General features: G+C 35.1%; 2 protein-coding genes across 2 annotated transcripts in view; one reads left to right on the forward strand and one right to left on the reverse strand.

Annotated features, from left to right (window-relative positions):
- Positions 1 to 3,289, forward strand: part of wtip (WT1 interacting protein) — a 34,014-nt gene extending 30,725 nt beyond the window's left edge. Inside the window, exon 8 of the mRNA XM_058752140.1 lies at positions 247 to 3,289. Within this exon, the coding sequence (XP_058608123.1) occupies positions 247 to 399 (153 nt within the window). The 3' untranslated portion in view covers positions 400 to 3,289. The remainder of the gene's footprint in view (positions 1 to 246) is intronic.
- A 7,883-nt stretch (positions 3,290 to 11,172) lies between these two features.
- Positions 11,173 to 20,311, reverse strand: gpib (glucose-6-phosphate isomerase b). Its single transcript, XM_058752364.1, has 18 exons — positions 20,115 to 20,311; positions 19,141 to 19,231; positions 18,995 to 19,063; positions 18,576 to 18,695; positions 18,351 to 18,434; positions 17,409 to 17,555; positions 17,138 to 17,209; positions 17,011 to 17,055; positions 15,949 to 16,002; positions 14,932 to 14,992; positions 14,804 to 14,847; positions 14,255 to 14,407; positions 13,769 to 13,898; positions 13,616 to 13,692; positions 12,697 to 12,825; positions 12,208 to 12,283; positions 12,049 to 12,115; positions 11,173 to 11,564 (listed from the first exon to the last, which is right to left on the reverse strand). The coding sequence occupies exons 1-18, from the start codon at positions 20,231 to 20,233 to the stop codon at positions 11,441 to 11,443; spliced, it is 1,662 nt and encodes a 553-aa protein (XP_058608347.1). The 5' UTR covers positions 20,234 to 20,311; the 3' UTR covers positions 11,173 to 11,440.

Below are 20,311 nucleotides of genomic sequence, written 5' to 3' on the forward strand. Positions count from 1 at the left end.
TCTGAAGTCCTTGTCAAAGCATTGAATCAGCCTCATGTTAATTTATTTACTGACCAAACTGCAGTTCTGGATTCCTTCCTCTGGCTATGGATTTTTCTAGTTGACTTGCGGAATAAAGTCTGTCTAAAAAGCAAGCTTTGTGCATTAAATTATTTACAGTGTAGCTCCAGCCACAAGGGTGATGATTCATTGAAAAAGGCCTGTCTTCATTTCTATCAAACACACTGACAATAACATGTTTTGCAGGATTGCGGTCTGCAGTTGAATGACGAAGAGGGGCATCGCTGTTATCCGCTGGATGGACATCTGCTGTGCCACCGATGCCACCTGCACCGGTTAAAAACCCCTCTACCGACCCACCCGCCCCCGAGTTACCCGCTACACGTCACTGAACTGTGAACTCACGCTGAACGTGAACGAGGAGGAAATCAAGACAGAAGGATCAGTCCTTCCTCTAAACAATAAACAGGGGTTCTTGTGTCCGTTTGACCACGTATCCCCACTTGTTTGGAGTCCATTTGACCAACCGGGAGGCTTTTATTAATATTTCATCCCTCATCACGGTATCGAGGGGTTTGGGCTCGGTGTCTTCAGCACTGCCGCAGGGGATCGGAGGGCGACCCGTGCCTATTTTTCCTCCTGAACGCCAAACAACAGCACTGAACACAGACTGAGATATGACTTCCTGTGCCTTCATCGGAAATCGGACATGCACCATTTCTGTCTCCTGCCAGATATTTGTGCCAAGCTGCCCAGGGTCTTTAAAGGGACAGTTCACCTAAAATGAAAACTACAGTGATAATTTGCTCACTGTCGTTCCAATCTTGTATGAGTTTTTCTTCCGTGGCAGAAATGTATTAAAATTATATTTCAAGGCAAGACACTACAGGAAATTTTGCTTCCGTGACAAGTCGTAATTTTTTCCCCAGTGGAAAGATATCATCTAAAATACACATTTAAGTGTTTATTTTATTACAATTTATCTATTTGCATCTGTAGTTTTCAATTACAATACTTATCGATATTAATATATATCAATATCAATAACATTTTCTCTAATCAATACACATTTACACTAAAACTTCATAGTTTTATTCTTATCTTTTTACTGAGTGATTTTTTTTTCATGAATTATATTTAACATTTTAATCCAAAAACATGATTTATTTCTGACAGTATTTTCTATAAATAAAATAAAAGAGAAAACCAAAATCCCCTCTGTAAAAAATATGCCAAAAAAAATCAAAATAATTTTGAACAAATATTAATATTTCTGTTCTGGAAATACTGCAAATTAGTGCATATCTAATATTTAATTTTAATTTATTTAATTTTTTACTCTGCAAAAAGTTTTCATGTTCGAATATCTAAGCATTTTTGAATCAAGAAACATTTACTTGAGAAGCCCAATTACTTGTATTAAGTCCTGCTTTCTGAAAAATTTATCCAAATTTAGTTTTTGCTTAAAGAAATAAATATCTGCCAATGTTCCCATTGGCAGATATTGTTTCTCATTTTAAGAATAAAACTCACTTAATTTTCTTACATTTTGCAGAAAACAAGACTTGTTTCTTATCTAAATGTGTCTTGATTTAAGGATGTTTAGATATTTGTACTTGAAAAATTCATTTTCTGCAGTGCATTTAATAATGCATCTTTTGCATATTTTAACATGGCATTTCAGAAAACTTGTAATACAAAACAATCGTCTTAATGTACAATGATCAATCAAACAAGGAAAGTATGATGATATCTATTAGTTAAAATTTTCCTTATTAACCTGTGGTGGCTTGCCTTAAATTGTCCATAAATTGTTCAGTTTTGGAGCGACATGAGGGTGAGTAAATAATGGTGAACTGTGCCTTTAAGCACCGATTTAATGGCAGCAATGGGCCGAACACTGATGCATCGCTGGCGCAACGCTGGCATTTACTTCACCAGGTGACATTGTGAAACCTGCTGCACATAGATGGACTAACAAATGTATATTTTGCAGAGGTCTGACATGAATCAGGCCGTTATGACCTGACACCAGCAGAACGGGGCTGGATCTGTGAACGTGGAGGATCTTCTCCGCTGACTCTTACGTCGTGCTCTTCAGACACTGGTTTGTCTCTTGATGAGGTGCCTTCCTGCCTTACATATTCCTTAACGTGGAGGAGACACACTGTAATGTGTCTCAGGAGACTCTTAAGGGACTCTAGAGGTGTGCAGGTGTCAAAGGTTAAGCCTGGATGTGCTGGACTCAACCAGGCCCGGAGACCTGCTGCGTTCGTCCTGTGTTTGTGTGCGACACGCCGTCTTTAGCAGCTGCGATGCAATGAAGCGTAAGGCAACAGAACATTTTGCACATGTCAGAATAATAGTAAAGTCATGAAAACTATGAAATAACACCTGTAGAGGTCTGGGAATGATGTCAAAATTACTTGTATTTGAGCTTCTTCTTTATCTGGATTCACATGAACAAAAATTATGTGTTGCTGGAAGCTTATTGCATCACGTCGCACCTGTTTAGGACAAAAGTGACCGTGTATGTGGAAAAGAGAGTCTGTGTGTGTGTGTGTGTGTGTGTGTGTGTAGTTGTGTAAATGTTCATGTACACTAGTGGCTGGGCCACTGTGTGTGTGTGTGTGTGTGTGTGTGTGTGTGTGTGTGTGTGTGTGTGTGTCAAATACAGCAACTCTGATGAGTATTTAGACACTTAAAGGTATAGTTCACCCAAAAATGAAAATTTGCTGAACTTTTATATCACCCTCAGCCTATTCAAGATGTACATGAGTTTGTTTCTTCATCAGATTTGGAGAAATGTAGCATTGCATCAGTGTCTCAGCAATGGATGCTCTGCAGTGAATGGGTGCCGTCAGAAGGAGAGTCCAAACAGCTGATAAAAACATCACAAATAATCCACACCACTCCAGTCCATCAGTTAACATCTGGAGAAGACAAAAGCTGAAACAAATCCATCATTACGGTGTTTTTAACTTCAAACCGTTGCTTCCAGCTACAATACGAGTCCATAATCCACAATAATGCTTCCTCCAGTGAAAAAAAATGCATCCATATATTTGTTTAGAGCTGTTTTGGACTGTCAGACCAGATGACTTTTTCACTGTGTAATACAATATTATAGGTATTACGGAGGACTCATGTTTTAGCCGGAAGGTTTGAAGTGAAAATATCTTGATGGATTAGTTTCAGCTTTTGTCTTCTCCAGATGTTAGCTGATGGACTGGAGTGGTGTGGATGTTTTTATCAGCTCACATTCTGACGGCACCCATTCACTGCAGAGCATCCATTGCTGAGACACTGATGCAATGCTACATTTCTCCAAATCTGATGAAGAAACAAACTCATCTACATCTTGGATGGCCTGAGGATGAGCACGTTTTCAACAAAAATTCATTTTTGGCTGAACTATTCCTCAAGTGTCTTAAATGCTTCTCGGGTCGCTGTACACACTTCTCCTGTTCCACACAGACGTCTGCTGTAATACTACTGACAGAACCGGGCTCTATGTGTTTCCCTGACCTGAGAAGACCTGATACAGAGAGTTGTTTTTAAATCCAGTGACTTCTTATCTGTAAAACTCATGTGAAGATGTGTGTTTGCTGACTGATTACTGTACTGGAAGCACATAACCTCATCCTGACCTTGTTTTTGGAGAAGGGGGTTTTCTGAAGGAATATTCTGGATTGATGTACAGCGTCTGTGACATGCTGTCGACTGCCAGAGAAAATCTTTTCTACTCGCTTCTCACAACCGAGGTATTTTCTGTGGTGATCGACAGCGTAAATATTGAATATAATGACAGAATATTTCCCTGAACAGTTCAGTAACCTCAGACGTTTCCGCTTTCAGATCATTCCCACAAGTGTGTTTTTTTTTTTTAAAGTGCATAATATTTTTCTCCACGTTGTCTTAATCCACTTTTAAAACGTACTACTATTGCATAGCACAACGCTAGAGTCCCTGTAAATAAAGAGGGTAGAATGTATTTCCTGCATTTATCAGAGATTCAATGAACGGTAGCTTTCCTTCAGTTAGTTCTTTAAAAATGCACATCTTTTGTTCTGTTGCATCACTTTTTTTTTTTTATCGTACAATGTTTTGGTTTCCTAGATATTTCATAAATAAAGAAAAAGCAAAGTAGATTTATTTATCTAAACGTGAAAAGTTTAAAGTTATTTAATGTATGAAAAGTCGGGACGTATCATTTAACCGTAGATTTATGTAATCTGCTTTTTCAATAAAGTGGTTTTTGTAGTTAACTTAAACTGTTACGGCGATTTTATTTTTATACAGAATCTGGGTTTTTATACAAAACGACATCTCGGGAATAAAAACAATACTGATTTTCACTTTCAATTCATGAATCATATAATGTAGTAATAATAATAAATTAATAAAAAATAAATAACATTTGAATTTGTCATTGTACGCATTTCTCTAAACGCAACAAAATCAGAATGAATAATGTATTTTTCTTAACTAAGATATATTTGTTTTTGTATCGCCCACTTCTCTTTGCTGTATTGGCCAAATCTATTGCAAAATTATATTTATTTATTTATTTATTGGAAGGGATGGATATGACTGCCAATATTGTTGAATTTTGCTAAGACAATCACACTTGTTTTTTTTTTTTTAAACATGTATTTCATAGACATATTGAATCTAGAGCTGTCCAGAGAACACAAACATCACAGATGCATGGTTTTAATTGTGTAAATAGTATATTTTAACATTTTTATTTAAATAAGCTTCCCTACAGCATGGCATCACATCCGGTTGTCCATACGGAGTGATTTTCCACACCAGGGTGAGACTTTTGAGCTCTGTTCTCATCATCTTGGCCGTTTTCCAGCAGTTTCCAGTATAGATGTCTTGAGGTTTTCCTGTGGCATGTGAAGGGTCTGTGTGTTTATTCGGCGGTGATATCGGCTCAAATCAGCATGTGTGCATTTACACTGTAATCACGCTGCTGCACGCAAACACTCGCCGCACCCTGATGTCTGATACAGCTCCCACAGGAACAAACTATACTGCTCAATCCGGCTCTCCTCCGAGTCTGAGTCAGTTATGTTGCATTTAAATACCGACGTGAAATTGTTAATGCTGTGAAATGCTGCATAGCTGCTAAAATCAAACGTCTTGAAAGGCGAAACGCTGTAAAGACGCTCTTGCAACATGAAATCGTCATGATGCATTTATCTGAAGTAATCGTAGCGAGTTTCTTCAGCGAATCCATCCACTGACCTCTATAAAGCAGCTCCTGTGGTGATTTTAATGTTCCTGAGGAGCTTTTCAGATTAAACGCACGTCTGGAGCATCACACACACTCAAACACACAGACTGAACCTTAATTAGGTCTTAAAGAACAACTTCTCTTAATCTCTGGCCTTTAATTCTAATCTGTGTAAATCTGGGTTTATATCAGCATGCAGCCAAAACTGAATAAAGCTATGAAACATATTTGACTATTTTGACGTTTCATACACCTCATATGTCAAGAAAATACTCAGAACAAATTTAAATATTCAGTGATTTGTAAAAAGCTAATGATTGTGATTTGTTGTGGAAAGGTGTGTGACGTGACTGATAACATCAACACCGAGACAAAGAGGCCTTTATGAAAGTCACTGCCATAACTGTGTGTGTGTGTGTGTGTGTGTGTTTGTGTCTAACAGAGCTATACACTGAACAAAATTATCTTCCAGTCAGCAAAATGTAACAAAAATTTATTTTGAAAGGTGAAAGCACTTCAGTATAAAGTTAGTACTAACATGTGTTTAGTAGCCTACCATGCTAATACTGTAAATTATTTTTGATATTCAGCCACCAGGTAAATTGTTTTCTATTGGACACAGCCTGTGATAATTAGCTGATTTAAGTCATTTATTGAAGTCTACAATATGTGTGCATGTAGTCTATAATCACATTAATGACAGACACTAAAACAGCTCACCAGACAGTGTATAAATGATGTGATATTTCCTCCTGAAAGCCATGAATTGTTTGTTGGTGTTGCGTTCATTAGCTGCTCGATGACAAACAGCAGACGAGCTGCAGCTTTAATGAGACTCTTTCTGTTTTATTTCTGTGCTCCAGTTACGCTAGATCTTAATGTTCATCTAGATCTCGAGTCTACAGTTGATTAGAATTTATTAGATTTAAAGCTAATATATTTTAAATGGCTAAATTGCAACAAATGTGATTACTAATATATTTAAATACGTACGTTTTAATAGAAATGGCAATAAAGTATATTTTAGTTGAATGCTTGTCAGTACATTCAGCTGTGTTTTAACCCTATTTCAAAGTAATTATGAAATTAGGTGTAAGATAAGATCTACTTTAGTCCTACTTAAAGGGATAGTTCACCCAAAAGTGAAAATTCGGACATCATTTACTTGTTCAAGTCAATGGGGACCATCAACTATTTTATTTTTTATTTTTTCAAAACATCTTTGTGTTCAACAGAAGAAATAAACTTATACAGGGATGAAATAACTTGAGGGTGAATAAATGAGAGGTTTTTCAATTTTGAACTGGGCTAAATAAAGCAATCAAAGTTCAAATAATTAAATTTAATATCAATTTTAACTGTAATAAAGTTTCATCCAGTTGCAAATAAGTGTCAGAAAACATTACATTCAATTCACACTTATGTATACATATTTTTTGAAGTGCAGTGTTTCTGTAATAAATACTTTTTCACAAGGGCATATCAAACCCTTTATTTGTACATATCTAACGTTCAATGTAATATTTAACTATTAAAAAAAATAAAGGTCATTGTGACTTTTTATCTCAAGATCCTCAGTTCTGAGTGTATCTCACGATTCTGAATTTTTTTCTCACAATTCTGCGATATAAACATACACAGAACTGTGACATAAATAAAGTCAGAATTATGAGACAAAAAGTCAAAAATGACTTATTTTGTACACCGTGCAGATTTCGAAGAAAATAATTCAGAGGGAATAGTGAGATAAACTTAACTGTGAGATGTAAACTTTGAAATGCAAGAAATAAAGTCAGATTTTCTTTTATTTTTTTCCTGAGAATTGCAAGAAAGTCTGAATTTTTAGATGCACAATTCGGACTATAAACTCAAAAATTGTGAGACAAAATTGCAATTGCGAGAAAAAAAAGTATGGAATTCATTTTTTTTTTTTTTTTTTTTATTAAAGTAGCGATTGCCTTTTCCATGGAGGAAACTATTCAGAAGAAAATAATTCTTTTAAAGCAAAGAATGCATAAAAAAAGTCAAAATTGGAAGAAAAAAAGTCAGAATTATTAAGTGTGGCCTTTGGGGATTCCATAGAAAATCGCGCGTCTGATCCAGAAGTTCAGATCAGCGCTGAATCTCTGGAACAGTTTTTCCATGTAATCTTGGGTTTCTTTTTCAGTGACAGCGCCGGAGCAGCAGGCCAGAGGACCACCCAAAATCTCTCTGCCCACGCTTCTCCACCGAGCTTTACATAACTCCGGATCCGTGGGAACGGCTTGTGTCCAACGTGTGTGCCGCAAATCCAGCCATTCGCTTCGGCCTTATGTGTAATTCAATCGCGCCGTTTTTGTTGCTGTTGTATTCCAAGATGGAGGAATTACAGTTGTGGTTCGATGAGATCAGTTCAGTCTCTGCAGGCCTTAACGTTAACGTGGCTTAATGCATTAATAAAACAGTGTTTTTAAAAGACCAAACGGTCCCACTTTATATTAGGTGGCCTTAACTACTGTGCACTTACATTTAAATTAATCATTTGGTACAATGCACTTATTGTGTACATACATGTTTTTAAATTGTACCTATGTAGTAAATACACTGTTGACCCATCCCTTAACCCTTAACCCACCCTTAAACCTACCCAGACCACCAAACCTGTCCCTAACCTTACCCGTATCCCTCCTCAATAGCAGCAAAAGTGTTTTGCAATACAATTTGAAAACACAATAAGTACATTGTACTTATTTTTTGATGCAAGTACATAGTAGTTAAGGCCACCTAATATATGTGACCGACCAAACTCAGTAAACGCATTATTATTAAAGCATACTATGTACAGAGCCCAGAATACGAATGCAGCGTGTTTAATTAAGCGTTAAGGAAAATTAAACACGTTGCATTCGTATTCTGGGCTCATCTGCTTGTCTGTACATAGTATGCTTTATTAATAATGCGTTTACTGAGTTTGGTCTTTTAAAAACACTGTTTTAATGCCACATTAAGCGTTTTGGAATGTTCCTATAAATGTTTACGCTACAAACCAGTGTGTTCATGATTGTTAATAAAGTAAAATAATAAGATGGTTGCACCATCAAGCAGCATAAGGCAAAATAACTGGAAGCAATGACACCGGAAGTCACGCACACACATTCTGTTTACAAATGGCACGCCTGCTGTTACGTTAATTGGATAATGGCATGTGAAAAATTATGCAGTATGGATTCAACAACATTTCTATCAGTAGCATACAATGTTATTGTCTGATGTGTTTAATTCAGAAAACAGAATCCAGCTATTGTCTCTCTCTCGCCGGTTTTGTGTGTGATGTCAATTTGATCAAATATAAGTTTAAAACTGCAGTTAAAATGAGTTTATGCAATAAAACAGTGATGCATGTCTGATGCAGAAATTCTCCACAACTTGAAGATCCACAGGCCTTCTGTGAGCTCTTTAATTCACATCCAAATTCGTGTAAATCATGCTGATAAAACATCTGTTATTTATTGCGGTTTAAAGAGAGATCAGCTGTGTGTGGATGTGACAGTTATTACAAGTATATTTAATTGAAATTACATGCAGCCGTTTCCAGGGAAACCTTCATTTAGTGATTTTAGGCTGCGAGCAGAGTTTCTCAAGTTCAGGTGAATTTTCCACAAATAAGAAACAAACAGGTTTTTCTGCTCAATAATCAGTGAACCTTCTGGAAATGTTGTTTGTGCAGTTTAGGAGGTCATTTCTGTTGGTTTTGTTTTAATGATAAACGTACGATTCTCAGAAATGAAGGAAAAATGTTTATGTTTGTTCACAAATCAAAACCTGTGTTGACAGCGTTAAATGATTCAACAAGTGCAGTGAAAATATTCAAAAAATATATATGCATACACACACATACAGTATATATAAATGCATATATATGTTTTTTTATTTCAACAATTTTCTGAATGTAATAGGTCATAAAATGACAAAATGATAACATTGCTGAATGATTTTAATTGTGAGACCTCTGAAGTCAAACAGACCAGACATTTTGGCCTGATATGTTGATGTTCAGTAGTTTTACCAGAAAGTATTTGTTGACATTTTAAATGTATACATTTCTTTATATTAGATAACAAAAGCAACTGGCATCATACATCCATTAAAAATCACTGCCACATCAGCTGATAAAAAGTCAAATGAGCAAAACTGGTGAAGAAATGAGTCTGTGACGTGTCCATATCTCACATTATCTCTGGGTTGAACGTTTATTGCTGTAACGAAGCAACAGTTTGTGTTTCTCTATATTGCGGGAAATGCCAGATCACCACGAGCTCTTGATGACTAGTACAGTTTTTGCCCTTGTTGCCATGGCAACCGCATTGACTTTCAAATTCTGGTGACTAACTGAAATGTTAAATCATTTAGCTTTCTGCCGTTTTGTCTCAGCTCCGATAAAATTTCAGAAATAATTGTCTTTTTTTCAAGGAAAAGGCCGGAAATAACCGGGCAGGTGATGTTTGAAGTGAGAGACTTGTTGCTAGGCAACAGGCACATTATACACCGATCTGATCTCTTGCTGAGATTCCTCTCTGACCTGTCAATCATCTCATCAGATGTAGAAATGATTTACAGCTCTGAAACTCAAGTGATCGGGCGTTTCTGTGTGGTAATACTACAGTAAACATCATCTCGCTCTTTTACTGTTTGTGGAGGACGTTTTCATTCGCATGATGTCTTCCAGATGTGTTTGGGTCTCTGTGTGCTTCTGGGATTTGACTGGAGTTGAACACAGCTGACCTTTGACCTCATGTTCCAAAGACCATAGATATGTATAGATGCCCCATTGGACCGCTTCATCACGTAGACACCATACTATGGGTTCGTGCAGGATTGTGGCATCTTTGAATATTCATTGGTTACTATAGTGAATGACGTCAAGTTGACCATTACAATGTTACTTATAGCGGCTCATAGCAACAGTTGCTAATGAGGATCTATGTAGACATGTCTATGCCAAACACTGACATACTGTGGTGGATATGAACCTACAGCTCCACCTGCTGCTGAAGAACTGCTTGTGCTTCTGCTCTTTCACGAGCATCAGCTGTAAGTGTCATAGAAGCTGATGATACACTTGGCATTGTGGGATACAGTTTCCAGTGCAGTGTGCTCTGCTTATAATGTAGTGACTCATCCATGCATGTACATTTCATTTACCTTTATGCATTTATTATTGACATTTTATAAGTTTTTGCATTCATGTATAGTGCTTTTTACAGTATTATATAGTATTTTATAGTATAATATTATGGTTTTCATATTATAATATTTATAATATTTTTTAGTTTTTATAATAAGGGTTATTCTAACTAAAACAATGATACAAAAAAAAAAAATCTGTTCTGAAATAAAATAAAACTTAATCTTGTTTTATTTCAGGTAGTTGCCAAGAAAACATATCTCATTTTTGTTTAGTTTAACTTGAAGTACTATATATATATATATATATATATATATAGTTTTTATTTTAATTATTTTAGTACTATTGTATGTTTTGTCCTACTATATATATAGTCCTCATTTGTAAGTGGCTTTAGATAAAAGTGTCTGCTAAATGTAAATGTATTTAGATAGACAGATAGACAGATAGATAGATAGATAGATAGCAGGGTTATTATAATTAACTAAAACTAAAACCATAAAATATATTGCTTGAAATTGCTTGAACTAAAATTAAAATGAAAACTATAAAATATACAAATAAAAATCTATTCAAATTAATAACAACTATATTAGTATCTCAGTGATACTAAAATAACACCGACATATAGACATATAAAAACTTTAATAAAATTGACAAAATCACAACAAAATTACCAACCAAAAGTCTTCTTATATCAATGATACTAAAACAACACTGAACACTGTTTGATGACAGTAAAAATCATAGCCAAAGTCACAGAAATTGTGCAAAGTGATTTATTTCGGGGGAAAAGACTCATGTGATGAATGTGATGAACACAGAAACCTGAAAAACACAAGGTGCGTCAGATGAGGGATTTTTCACAGAGGTCAGTGTAAAAAGAAGATGGGAATATCTCTGATTTTTTATTTTGCATAATCCTAGATTAACAAATAAATGCATGTTTTAATTGTCAGTTAAAATTACACTACATGACAGTTTCAAAACGTGTTGCTACAGCGCTTAGGTTTTGGGGCGCAGGTGAAGCTTCAAGCAAAGTTCTTCTTGAGGAAGTTGATGAGGCCATTAGTGGATGAATCATGAGAAGTGACCTCCGCCGAATCCTGAAGCTCCGGTTCGATCTTCTTTGCCAGCTGTTTCCCGAGCTCCACTCTGACATAAAAACAAATAAAAATAATATAGGCATATTTCAAATAAAAATGACAAAAACCAAACAAACAAAGTGAAAACGGAATATAAGAATAAAAACGAATAGTATGTGAATGACACTAAAATAAAATGACTTTATCTACTTAACAGGTTTGACCAATGTGTAGGATCAAAAATAAACGTATTTATAAATATAAATAAATGAATTGTTTCATCAACTAAAACTGCAATAAAGACTTTAAAAACTATAAACACATTTAAAAATAACTAAAATTACATTGATAAAGTTAAAATTAAAATTAAAACAAATATATAAAATAAAAGATTATTTAAAATATTAATAAAACTGGCCTGGTAATAAAACAGCTTTAGCTATATTTAGCATGTTAGGATCAAAAATACTAATTTACATTCCTGAGATCATTTCTACCAATTTTTCCTGATTAGTTGAATTTCTTTTTTTTATTTGCTACATTGGACGACTCACCCCCACTGATCAAAACTGTTAATTTCCCACATGACCCCCTGAATGAAGATCTTGTGTTCATACATGGCTGTTAAGAGAGATCAAAGGTCAAAGGTCAGGAAACTGCACATCAGACGATATCTAATACTGTACAGCATCACCCAACCATTTGAGACGCACCAATCAGAACGCCCAGAGTGTACGGAGACAACTTTTTGAAGATGATGGAATTTGTTGGCTTGTTTCCTTGGAAAACCTGGACAGAAACGCAGGGATGATGTTACCAGGAAAGAGCTTCATGCAGAGATGAATATTGGCAATATTTGCACATTTAATAATTGCTAAGTGCATCTGTGTGAGCAATGAAAAAATTAATTAATTAAACAAAAAATTATTTTTGCCAGTCTGATCAAATCGTGTGGCAAGATGAAGATTGTTGCATATGATTCATTTATCACATGGTCCTAATGAGCAGATTGCATTGTCAGATACATTCTCTCATCTCAAATGCATGTTTTGATAAATGTGAGTATTGCATGTAAATAGAAGATCTGCATACTGTGCATATTATTCATACTGCATACTGCAGAATTAGTAGCTGGGTGGAGTTTATGGGGTGTAGTGTGTTTTGTGTCCTGTAGGGGTCAGTATGAGACTTCATATTCTCACTTTGTGTGGCAGAATTTTCTCTAGTTTGTCTCCGCTCAGTCCTCCGGCTTCCAGCTCTTTCTTTGCCTCTCCTGTTGTCTTTCCCTTCATCATCGCCTCTGTCTGCGCCAGGAAGTTCGCCACCAGGATCTGCACGGTATAGATTTAATAGCAGCTTCAGCTATTAAGTGTTAATGTTGTAAAATTCATCAGTTACTGTATGATACAAATTCAATGTAAGCTGTAAAGCAGCTCTACGGAAGACAATAGTGACATTCTTCAACTCAATTCTGTTGTTAATTCAGTTCAACAACAGTGTTGATGTTGTAAAGGATCTACAGAAAACATGACGCATCACATACTGGAAGTTTATCTCCGCCACTAAAAATGAAAAAGGTAATTATGACTTTATATCTCAGTCACAACTCAGACTTTTACACCACAATTTTGAGTTTATATCTCACAGTTATGACATTCTTCTCACAATTTTGAGTTTATATATCACAACTGAGACCTCCCCCCCCCCCCCCCAAATTTTGAGTTTATGTCTCACAATTTTGACATTTTTCTCACAATTTTGAGTTTATATCTCACAATTCTGAATTCTGGGGTTTATCTCAAATTTCTGATGTTTTCCTCACAATGCTCAGTTTATATCTGAAAATTGTGACTTAAAAAAAAAAAAAAAAAAAAACTGAGTTCATATCGCACAATTCAGACTTTTCCTAGTAATTGTAACCAGAAATTCTGTGTTTTTTTCATTCTCAGAATAGCAAAAAAAAGTCAGAATTCTGAGAAAAAACACAATCTCTCTCTCTCTGTCAATTTATAGATACTGTAAATAGATAGATATAGATATAGATATATCACATGGCAGAAACAAGCTTCCACAGATTTGAGCCGCATCATGTGGTTCATCGCTGTATCTGCAGCTCGGTACCTTGTGGTGGAGGTTGTTTCTGATTGGATGTTGAGACTGGGCAGGAATGAGGAAGTCAGCAGGAACCATACGAGTTCCTGTGGAGGAGACAGAAGGGTCAGACAGACGCTTCTCCCACCAAAACACACACATACTGTAAGTCAGATAGTGGACCTTGGTGAATGAGCTGGTAGAAAGCGTGCTGTCCGTTAGTTCCCGGTTCACCCCATACGATCGGCCCGGTGTGATAGTTCACCTGCTTACCATTAGTAGTGATGTACTTTCCATTCGACTCCATGTCACCCTGTAAATCACAGTTTATTCACTTTTCTGCTTAGCAATACTGAGATACACTGAAAGTACACTGAAAGATAAAATTGCAAGAAAAAACATGACATACCAGAGAAATATAAAAACAAAATTTTCAGAACATATTCAATAATACTACTACTCCAAAAAATAATAAAAGATATACATATGCACATATATGCATATACATCCATTCACACATGTACATAAAAATAAAAAGTTTTGAAACATACAAGTGCAACTGCAAAAGCATCCAATTAGATCTATCAGATCCCCATACCATTTGCATTTTTGATGACTTTACTGTCAGTGTAAAATGCGTGTTGTGTTCGCTCTACAGGTGAGACGCACCTGTTGGAAGTAGGCAGCGAAGCGGTGCATGTACTGATCGTACGGCAGCAGGCAGTGAGTCTCCGCCTGGAAGAAATTGATGTACCAGATGCCCAGCAGAGCGAGCAGCATGGGAGCGTTCTGATCCACAGGAGCCGTGCGGAAATGAGTGTCCTGCCACAGACGCAGATTCAGGGGTTTACATGAGGTTTTTAAAAGAAATTAACACTTTCATTCTTCAAGGATGCATTAAATTGCTCAAAAGTGACAGTAAAGACATGTTACAAAAATGTTACAAAAGATTTCTATTTCAAATAAATGCTGCTCTTTTGAACTTTCTATTCATCTGTGAATCCTGAAAAATTAAATGCATCACAGTTTCCACAAAAATATTGGGCAGCACAACTGGTTTCAGCATTTCTCAAGTTTCTCGAGCGGCAAATCGGCATATTAGAATGATTTCTGAAGGATCGTGTGACATTGAAGACTGGAGTAATGATGCTGAAAATTCAGCTTTGATCACAGAAATAAATTACATTTGAACATATATTCTTCAGTAATAAAACCCACCATCCAGTGAGCTCCAGCCAGCAGCTTCTCAAAGTTCTCGTATCCTGAGACAGAAGCGATAAAACAGACACCTGAGAATCTCTCACACGCATTGCATATCTTCATGAGAGTCACATGATAACACTCACCGATATGAAGTGCGATGGACAGACCAATTGCAGACCATAATGAATATCGTCCACCGACCCACTAGAAAAAACAAAAACAATTTCATTTCAAACTCATCTAATGAGGCACGATACAGTGCTCTTTCAAATCATTATCAAATCATAAAACTAAGGCCATGATTTGTTACTTGACTAGACATATTAAAAATAAAACACATGACAAAAACATTAATAAAACCATAAAAACATTTTTGTTCCTTGAGATAAAATAAATGTTAATGGAAATAAAATATAAGACATAAACTTTATAGACATTAATGAACAAAAACAAATGACAAAAAAGACTAAAATAAATACAAAATGACATAATAAATAAATAATAATATTAATATAATATAAAATTAAAAACTAACTGAAACTATTAACAAAAGCTATAGTAGTATCTTATACTAAGATACTAAAATAACATTGTTGTAAACTTACAAAAGTAAATCAAAAACACAAATTCAACTCCACATCCAGCTGAAGAGCATATAGACCTGGTTTCACAGACAGGGCTTAGGTTAAACCAGGATCAGGCAATAGTTCAATTAGGACATTTACATTTTTTTAAACATGCCTTGGAAAAAAAAATACTGATGTGCATCTTGAGACAAAACAAAGGCACTGACATATTTTAAGATCAGTCAGTGCAAGTTTCTTTCAGTTGAAACAGCTCAGACTTACATTTTAGTCTGGGATTAAGCTTAAGCCTTGTCTGTGAAACCGGGGGTTAGATTCTATAATAAACAGGACAGTAAGGAACCTTGCCCTTTAAATATCAACAATGTGACTGAAAGTAGCCTGTCGGCATTTACAGTGAACCAGCCTGTGCGTGACCTCCGCTCTGATAAGGTCAAGATCACGAATAACCCAGCAGCGTTCGGCCGTGAGTCAGTGAGGGACTCTGGTTACCAGCAGCTGTCCAGACGCCTACTTCACAGGTCAAACCACTACAGCAAAAATAGCTCACGGCCCTCAGCGGACCCCGACACTCACATCCCAGAACTCAAACATGTTCTCCGGGTCGATGCCGAAGTCCTTCACTTTGGGCTGAAACACAGAAAATGGAATAAAGTTTGTTTGTGAACCTAAAATATCTGATGCATATATTACATGGCAGCTTTTAAAGGGCTCGTCTCACACACACATGCTCTAAGAAAGTTTTGCTGATGAACTCATTAAGTCATGAAAACATGAATTCTTTTAGTGCTGTCAAATGATTAATCGTGATTAATCGCATCCAAAATAAAAGTTTTTGTTTACATAATATGTGTGTGTACATTTATTATGTATATATATTTATTTATTACATTTATATATTAAATATATTTTTATATGATATAAATTATATGAATATAAATATATACATGTAAATATTTTCAAAATATATGCTGTATGTGTGTGTATTTTTATATACAGTACATAATAAATATACACAACACACACACATGTATTACGTAAACAAAAACGTTTATTTTGGATGCGATTAATCGCGATTAAACGTTTGACAGCAGTAATTCTTATGTTCTCTGAACATTCAAAGTGTCCAGTTTTTAAATGTTTCAAAAAGTTTTTTTTCTTGATTATGCAAGGGAACATTTTATTTGATCCTTATTTGATCATTTTGTTTTAAAATTACTGGAAGAATGATTGTTTTTATTTTTCTCCCTGAGGTTATAATGCAATACTGGTGGTCAATATGTAACAAAAACAGTCATAAAACAACAAAACAGCTGTTTTCTTGTTTTGTTTTTTTGCTTTAAGACTACTATGTAAATGCCTTTTTAAAAATTAAATGATTTTATATTCCTAAATCATTTTCTGTAAAGCACTTTGAATTACAACTGTGTTTGAAATGTGCTGTAAAAATTGTGAGAGAAAAAAACAAACTTCCTTTGCCTTTTTACATTAAAAAAGTTTTTGCAGTTTAGATTCAGTAAATGCTCTTTATGGACTGTTTTGAGTTTTGAAAGTTACAAAATATGGTTTAATAGCTGTTTTTGCAAATTTCAATTTCTGATGATGTGAGCCTTTACATTTAAACTATAATGCACTTACTCCGTTGGTTGAGAGCGCCACGAAATGCTTGGCCACTGCAGATTTCTGTGAGAATGATAAAAGTGACAGAAGAATGAGAGCGTGACACAGGCGTCCCGCACGCGTCGCTGCAGGAGGTGAGACTCACGTCTTTGGCGGCCAGCAGGAACCACTCCTTCGCTGATTCAGCGTTTGTGATGGTTTCCTGGGTCGTGAATGTCTGAGGAAGACAAATGGAAACAAATGATTTCACAACATTATCAGTGCAACTATTTTTTTTTTTTTACAGAAATCTCACTGTAATACATATTATCAAGTGAACGTATAAAGAGTCATAGTAAAATCTAAATGTGATATTTTTTGTCTCTGCTAATGCTGTATAATTTGTTCAGTCTCTGAAAGCTGCGTCCTGCTCGGACCTTCGACGCGACGATGAAGAGTGTGGTCTCAGCGTTGAGTTCAGCCAGAGTCTTAGTGATGTGCGTTCCATCGATGTTAGACACAAACCAGACACGAGGTCCGCCTTTAGAGTACGGCTTCAGGGCCTCTGTCACCATTAATGGACCCTGAAACACACACAAAAATTATTTACAACAAACAAATAAAAGAAAATTTGAATGAATAAGTAAAATGACAAATAAATAATACAAATATGATTCAAATTATTGAATAAAATATTTAAATAAATAATTTAATTAAAATAAATACATTTAATTTAAAACAAACAAATAACATATCAACAAAATAAAATTGTTTAACATGAATGACTAAACAAATTAGTAAATGTATAAATAATAAATCTGGAAAAACAATTTAATAATGCTTAATTTAGAGTATTAATTTTTCACAGTATAAAAAATAAACCACATAGATGCCTGTTAAATTTTAGAATGAGTGTCCCTTGCATAAGGATGAAAAAAAAAATAAAAAAAATATCAAAGTTGTAAATAAAAGATTGTTGGCGTATGTTTTATAATAAATTAATATTTCAGTCTTTCAAAATTTCATTTTTTAAACTTATATTTTTGACATGTTAGTCTTTCAAATTCCAGCTATACTGACAGTTTTTTAGTCTTAATTATATCAGGCAACTTATGCATAAAATGAAAAAATTCCAAGTGCACCTGATAAGAAGGAAGGGGAAAAAAGAAAAAAGAAAAAAATCCAATCGTTTCAAAATTTGAAATTTAAAATCAATGTTTTACTTGCTGTAATTATTTGTGAAAATTGTTTCACCACCACATCTTTTCAGTGTTTTGGGGGTCAGTGGCATCTAAAAGACTGGAAACCCCTGATCATCATCTGACACTGGAAAAAGAAAAACCATTTGCTGTAAAACAGTGAGTTTTGATTTCACAAACCAGATCAGATCCACCGATGCCGACATTAACCACATCAGTGATGGATTTCCCAGTGTATCCCTTCCACTCGCCACTGCGGACTTTCTGTGGACGGAAGAAAGTCAGATTTTGTTTAGAATTGCTTCCTGGCCCAGACACTTTTTATATTTTGATCAGTGTTTATCTGTGTATATTTTCATATTCAAGTGTCCTAGTATGAAGCATCGCATCAAATATGACACCCACATGACAGAAGCCCTTCATCTTCTCCAGGACCTTGTTGACCTCCGGCGTCACGTTTTTCCCGTCCACGTTTATGGGTGTGTTTGAGCGGTTCCTCAGAGCCACGTGGAGAACAGCACGACCCTGCAGACCACACAATCTTCATGCTATAGCCTGCTTACATGCATTTGGTAGACACTTTTACCTAATGCAATTTACAATTGAAAATCAAACACATTCATGTGAAGTGTGTATATAAGAATCTCAAGCATTTTACAAGTGCAGCTTATGTTTAATTAAAAATATCAAATAAATAAAGCATAATTCATAGCGTTTCCATCAATAAACACATGCATCCCAGTACGTCCAAACAAGCTCAGCTCATTTCGGTCTATAAAAGCAGGAAATGTGATGTATATTTGAGCACACGCTGATTTAAATACCTCAGTGAAATTAATCTTTTCTCCTGAAAACATCTTGTCTCTGGAGGCCTCCACACCACGAGACTTTCCCTGCGGGAAAAAGCAGTTATATTTACATGCTAACTCCATTTAATTCTCAGTAAACATTCATCTGCTCAAATCTTTACCAGCTCCACAAGCATCTTCATAACCTCTTCATTTATGAGGTTCTTGGAGTAATCCAGCAAAATGTCTCCTTCATCTGTTTTTAAAGTTAAGCTGTTGAAAGAGGACCAACATGCAGCTTCAGATGAACTCTTTGATCACTTGCTTACAGATATTAAAATCATTATAAAGATAATACAATCATTATACAAAGACTGTACAGCCAAATAGTTAAACTGACTACATGCATTTTTATCACTATAAATATATTCTGCCACTTGAGTGAATATATACTGTATATATAGTATATTATATAGGCATGTACAACATGTATGTTGCACACACACACACACACACACACACACACACATATATATATATATATATATATATATATATATATATATATATTAGTGCTGTCAAATGATTAATCGCGATTAATCGCATCCAAAAGGTTTTTGTTTACACAATGTGTGTGTGTATATTTATTATGTATATTTAAATACACACACATGCATGTATATATTTAAGAAAAATTATATTTGTATATAAAATATATTTATATATAATATAAATTATATAAATATAAATATATACATGTAAATATATGTAAATATTTTCAAAATATATACTGTATGAGTGTGTCTTTAAATACATAATAAATATACACATTACACACATAATAAAGCTCTTTCTGACTTCTAATATATTTAATCTCTCTCTATGTAATGATCTTTCGTGAAAGTTTAAAAGTTATGAATTTGAATGTGGGCTGGATTTAATGATAATGGACAAGACAGTAAAACAGCTTCTACTTGTGACTCCGCCCACTATACTGCATGAACCGTGAAGTACAGTTGCTAATTATTAAAAATATAATATATATATATATATATATATATATATATATATAAAATGGCATTAAACTAACGAGCTGCTTCAAGTAGAAGTAAGTAAATAAATAAATAGCCTAAATAAATAAATAAAGTAGGCCTACCTGAACTTTTGAAATCGGTTTTTATCGGCCTCGAACATCTGCCTCATGTTGAGACTCGCGGCGTTTGATTTGTACCATTTCTCCAGATTCTGGAAGTTTGGGTCGCTTGTCAGTCCCATCGTGACGAGTATCGCGCCGAACCTGTGTGTGTGTGTGTGTGTGTGTGTGTGTAAGGATCTCCGGCCGAACTGAACCCG

Source organism: Onychostoma macrolepis, chromosome 18, assembly GCF_012432095.1.
Source record: "Onychostoma macrolepis isolate SWU-2019 chromosome 18, ASM1243209v1, whole genome shotgun sequence".
Classification (NCBI taxonomy): Eukaryota; Metazoa; Chordata; class Actinopteri; order Cypriniformes; family Cyprinidae; genus Onychostoma; species Onychostoma macrolepis.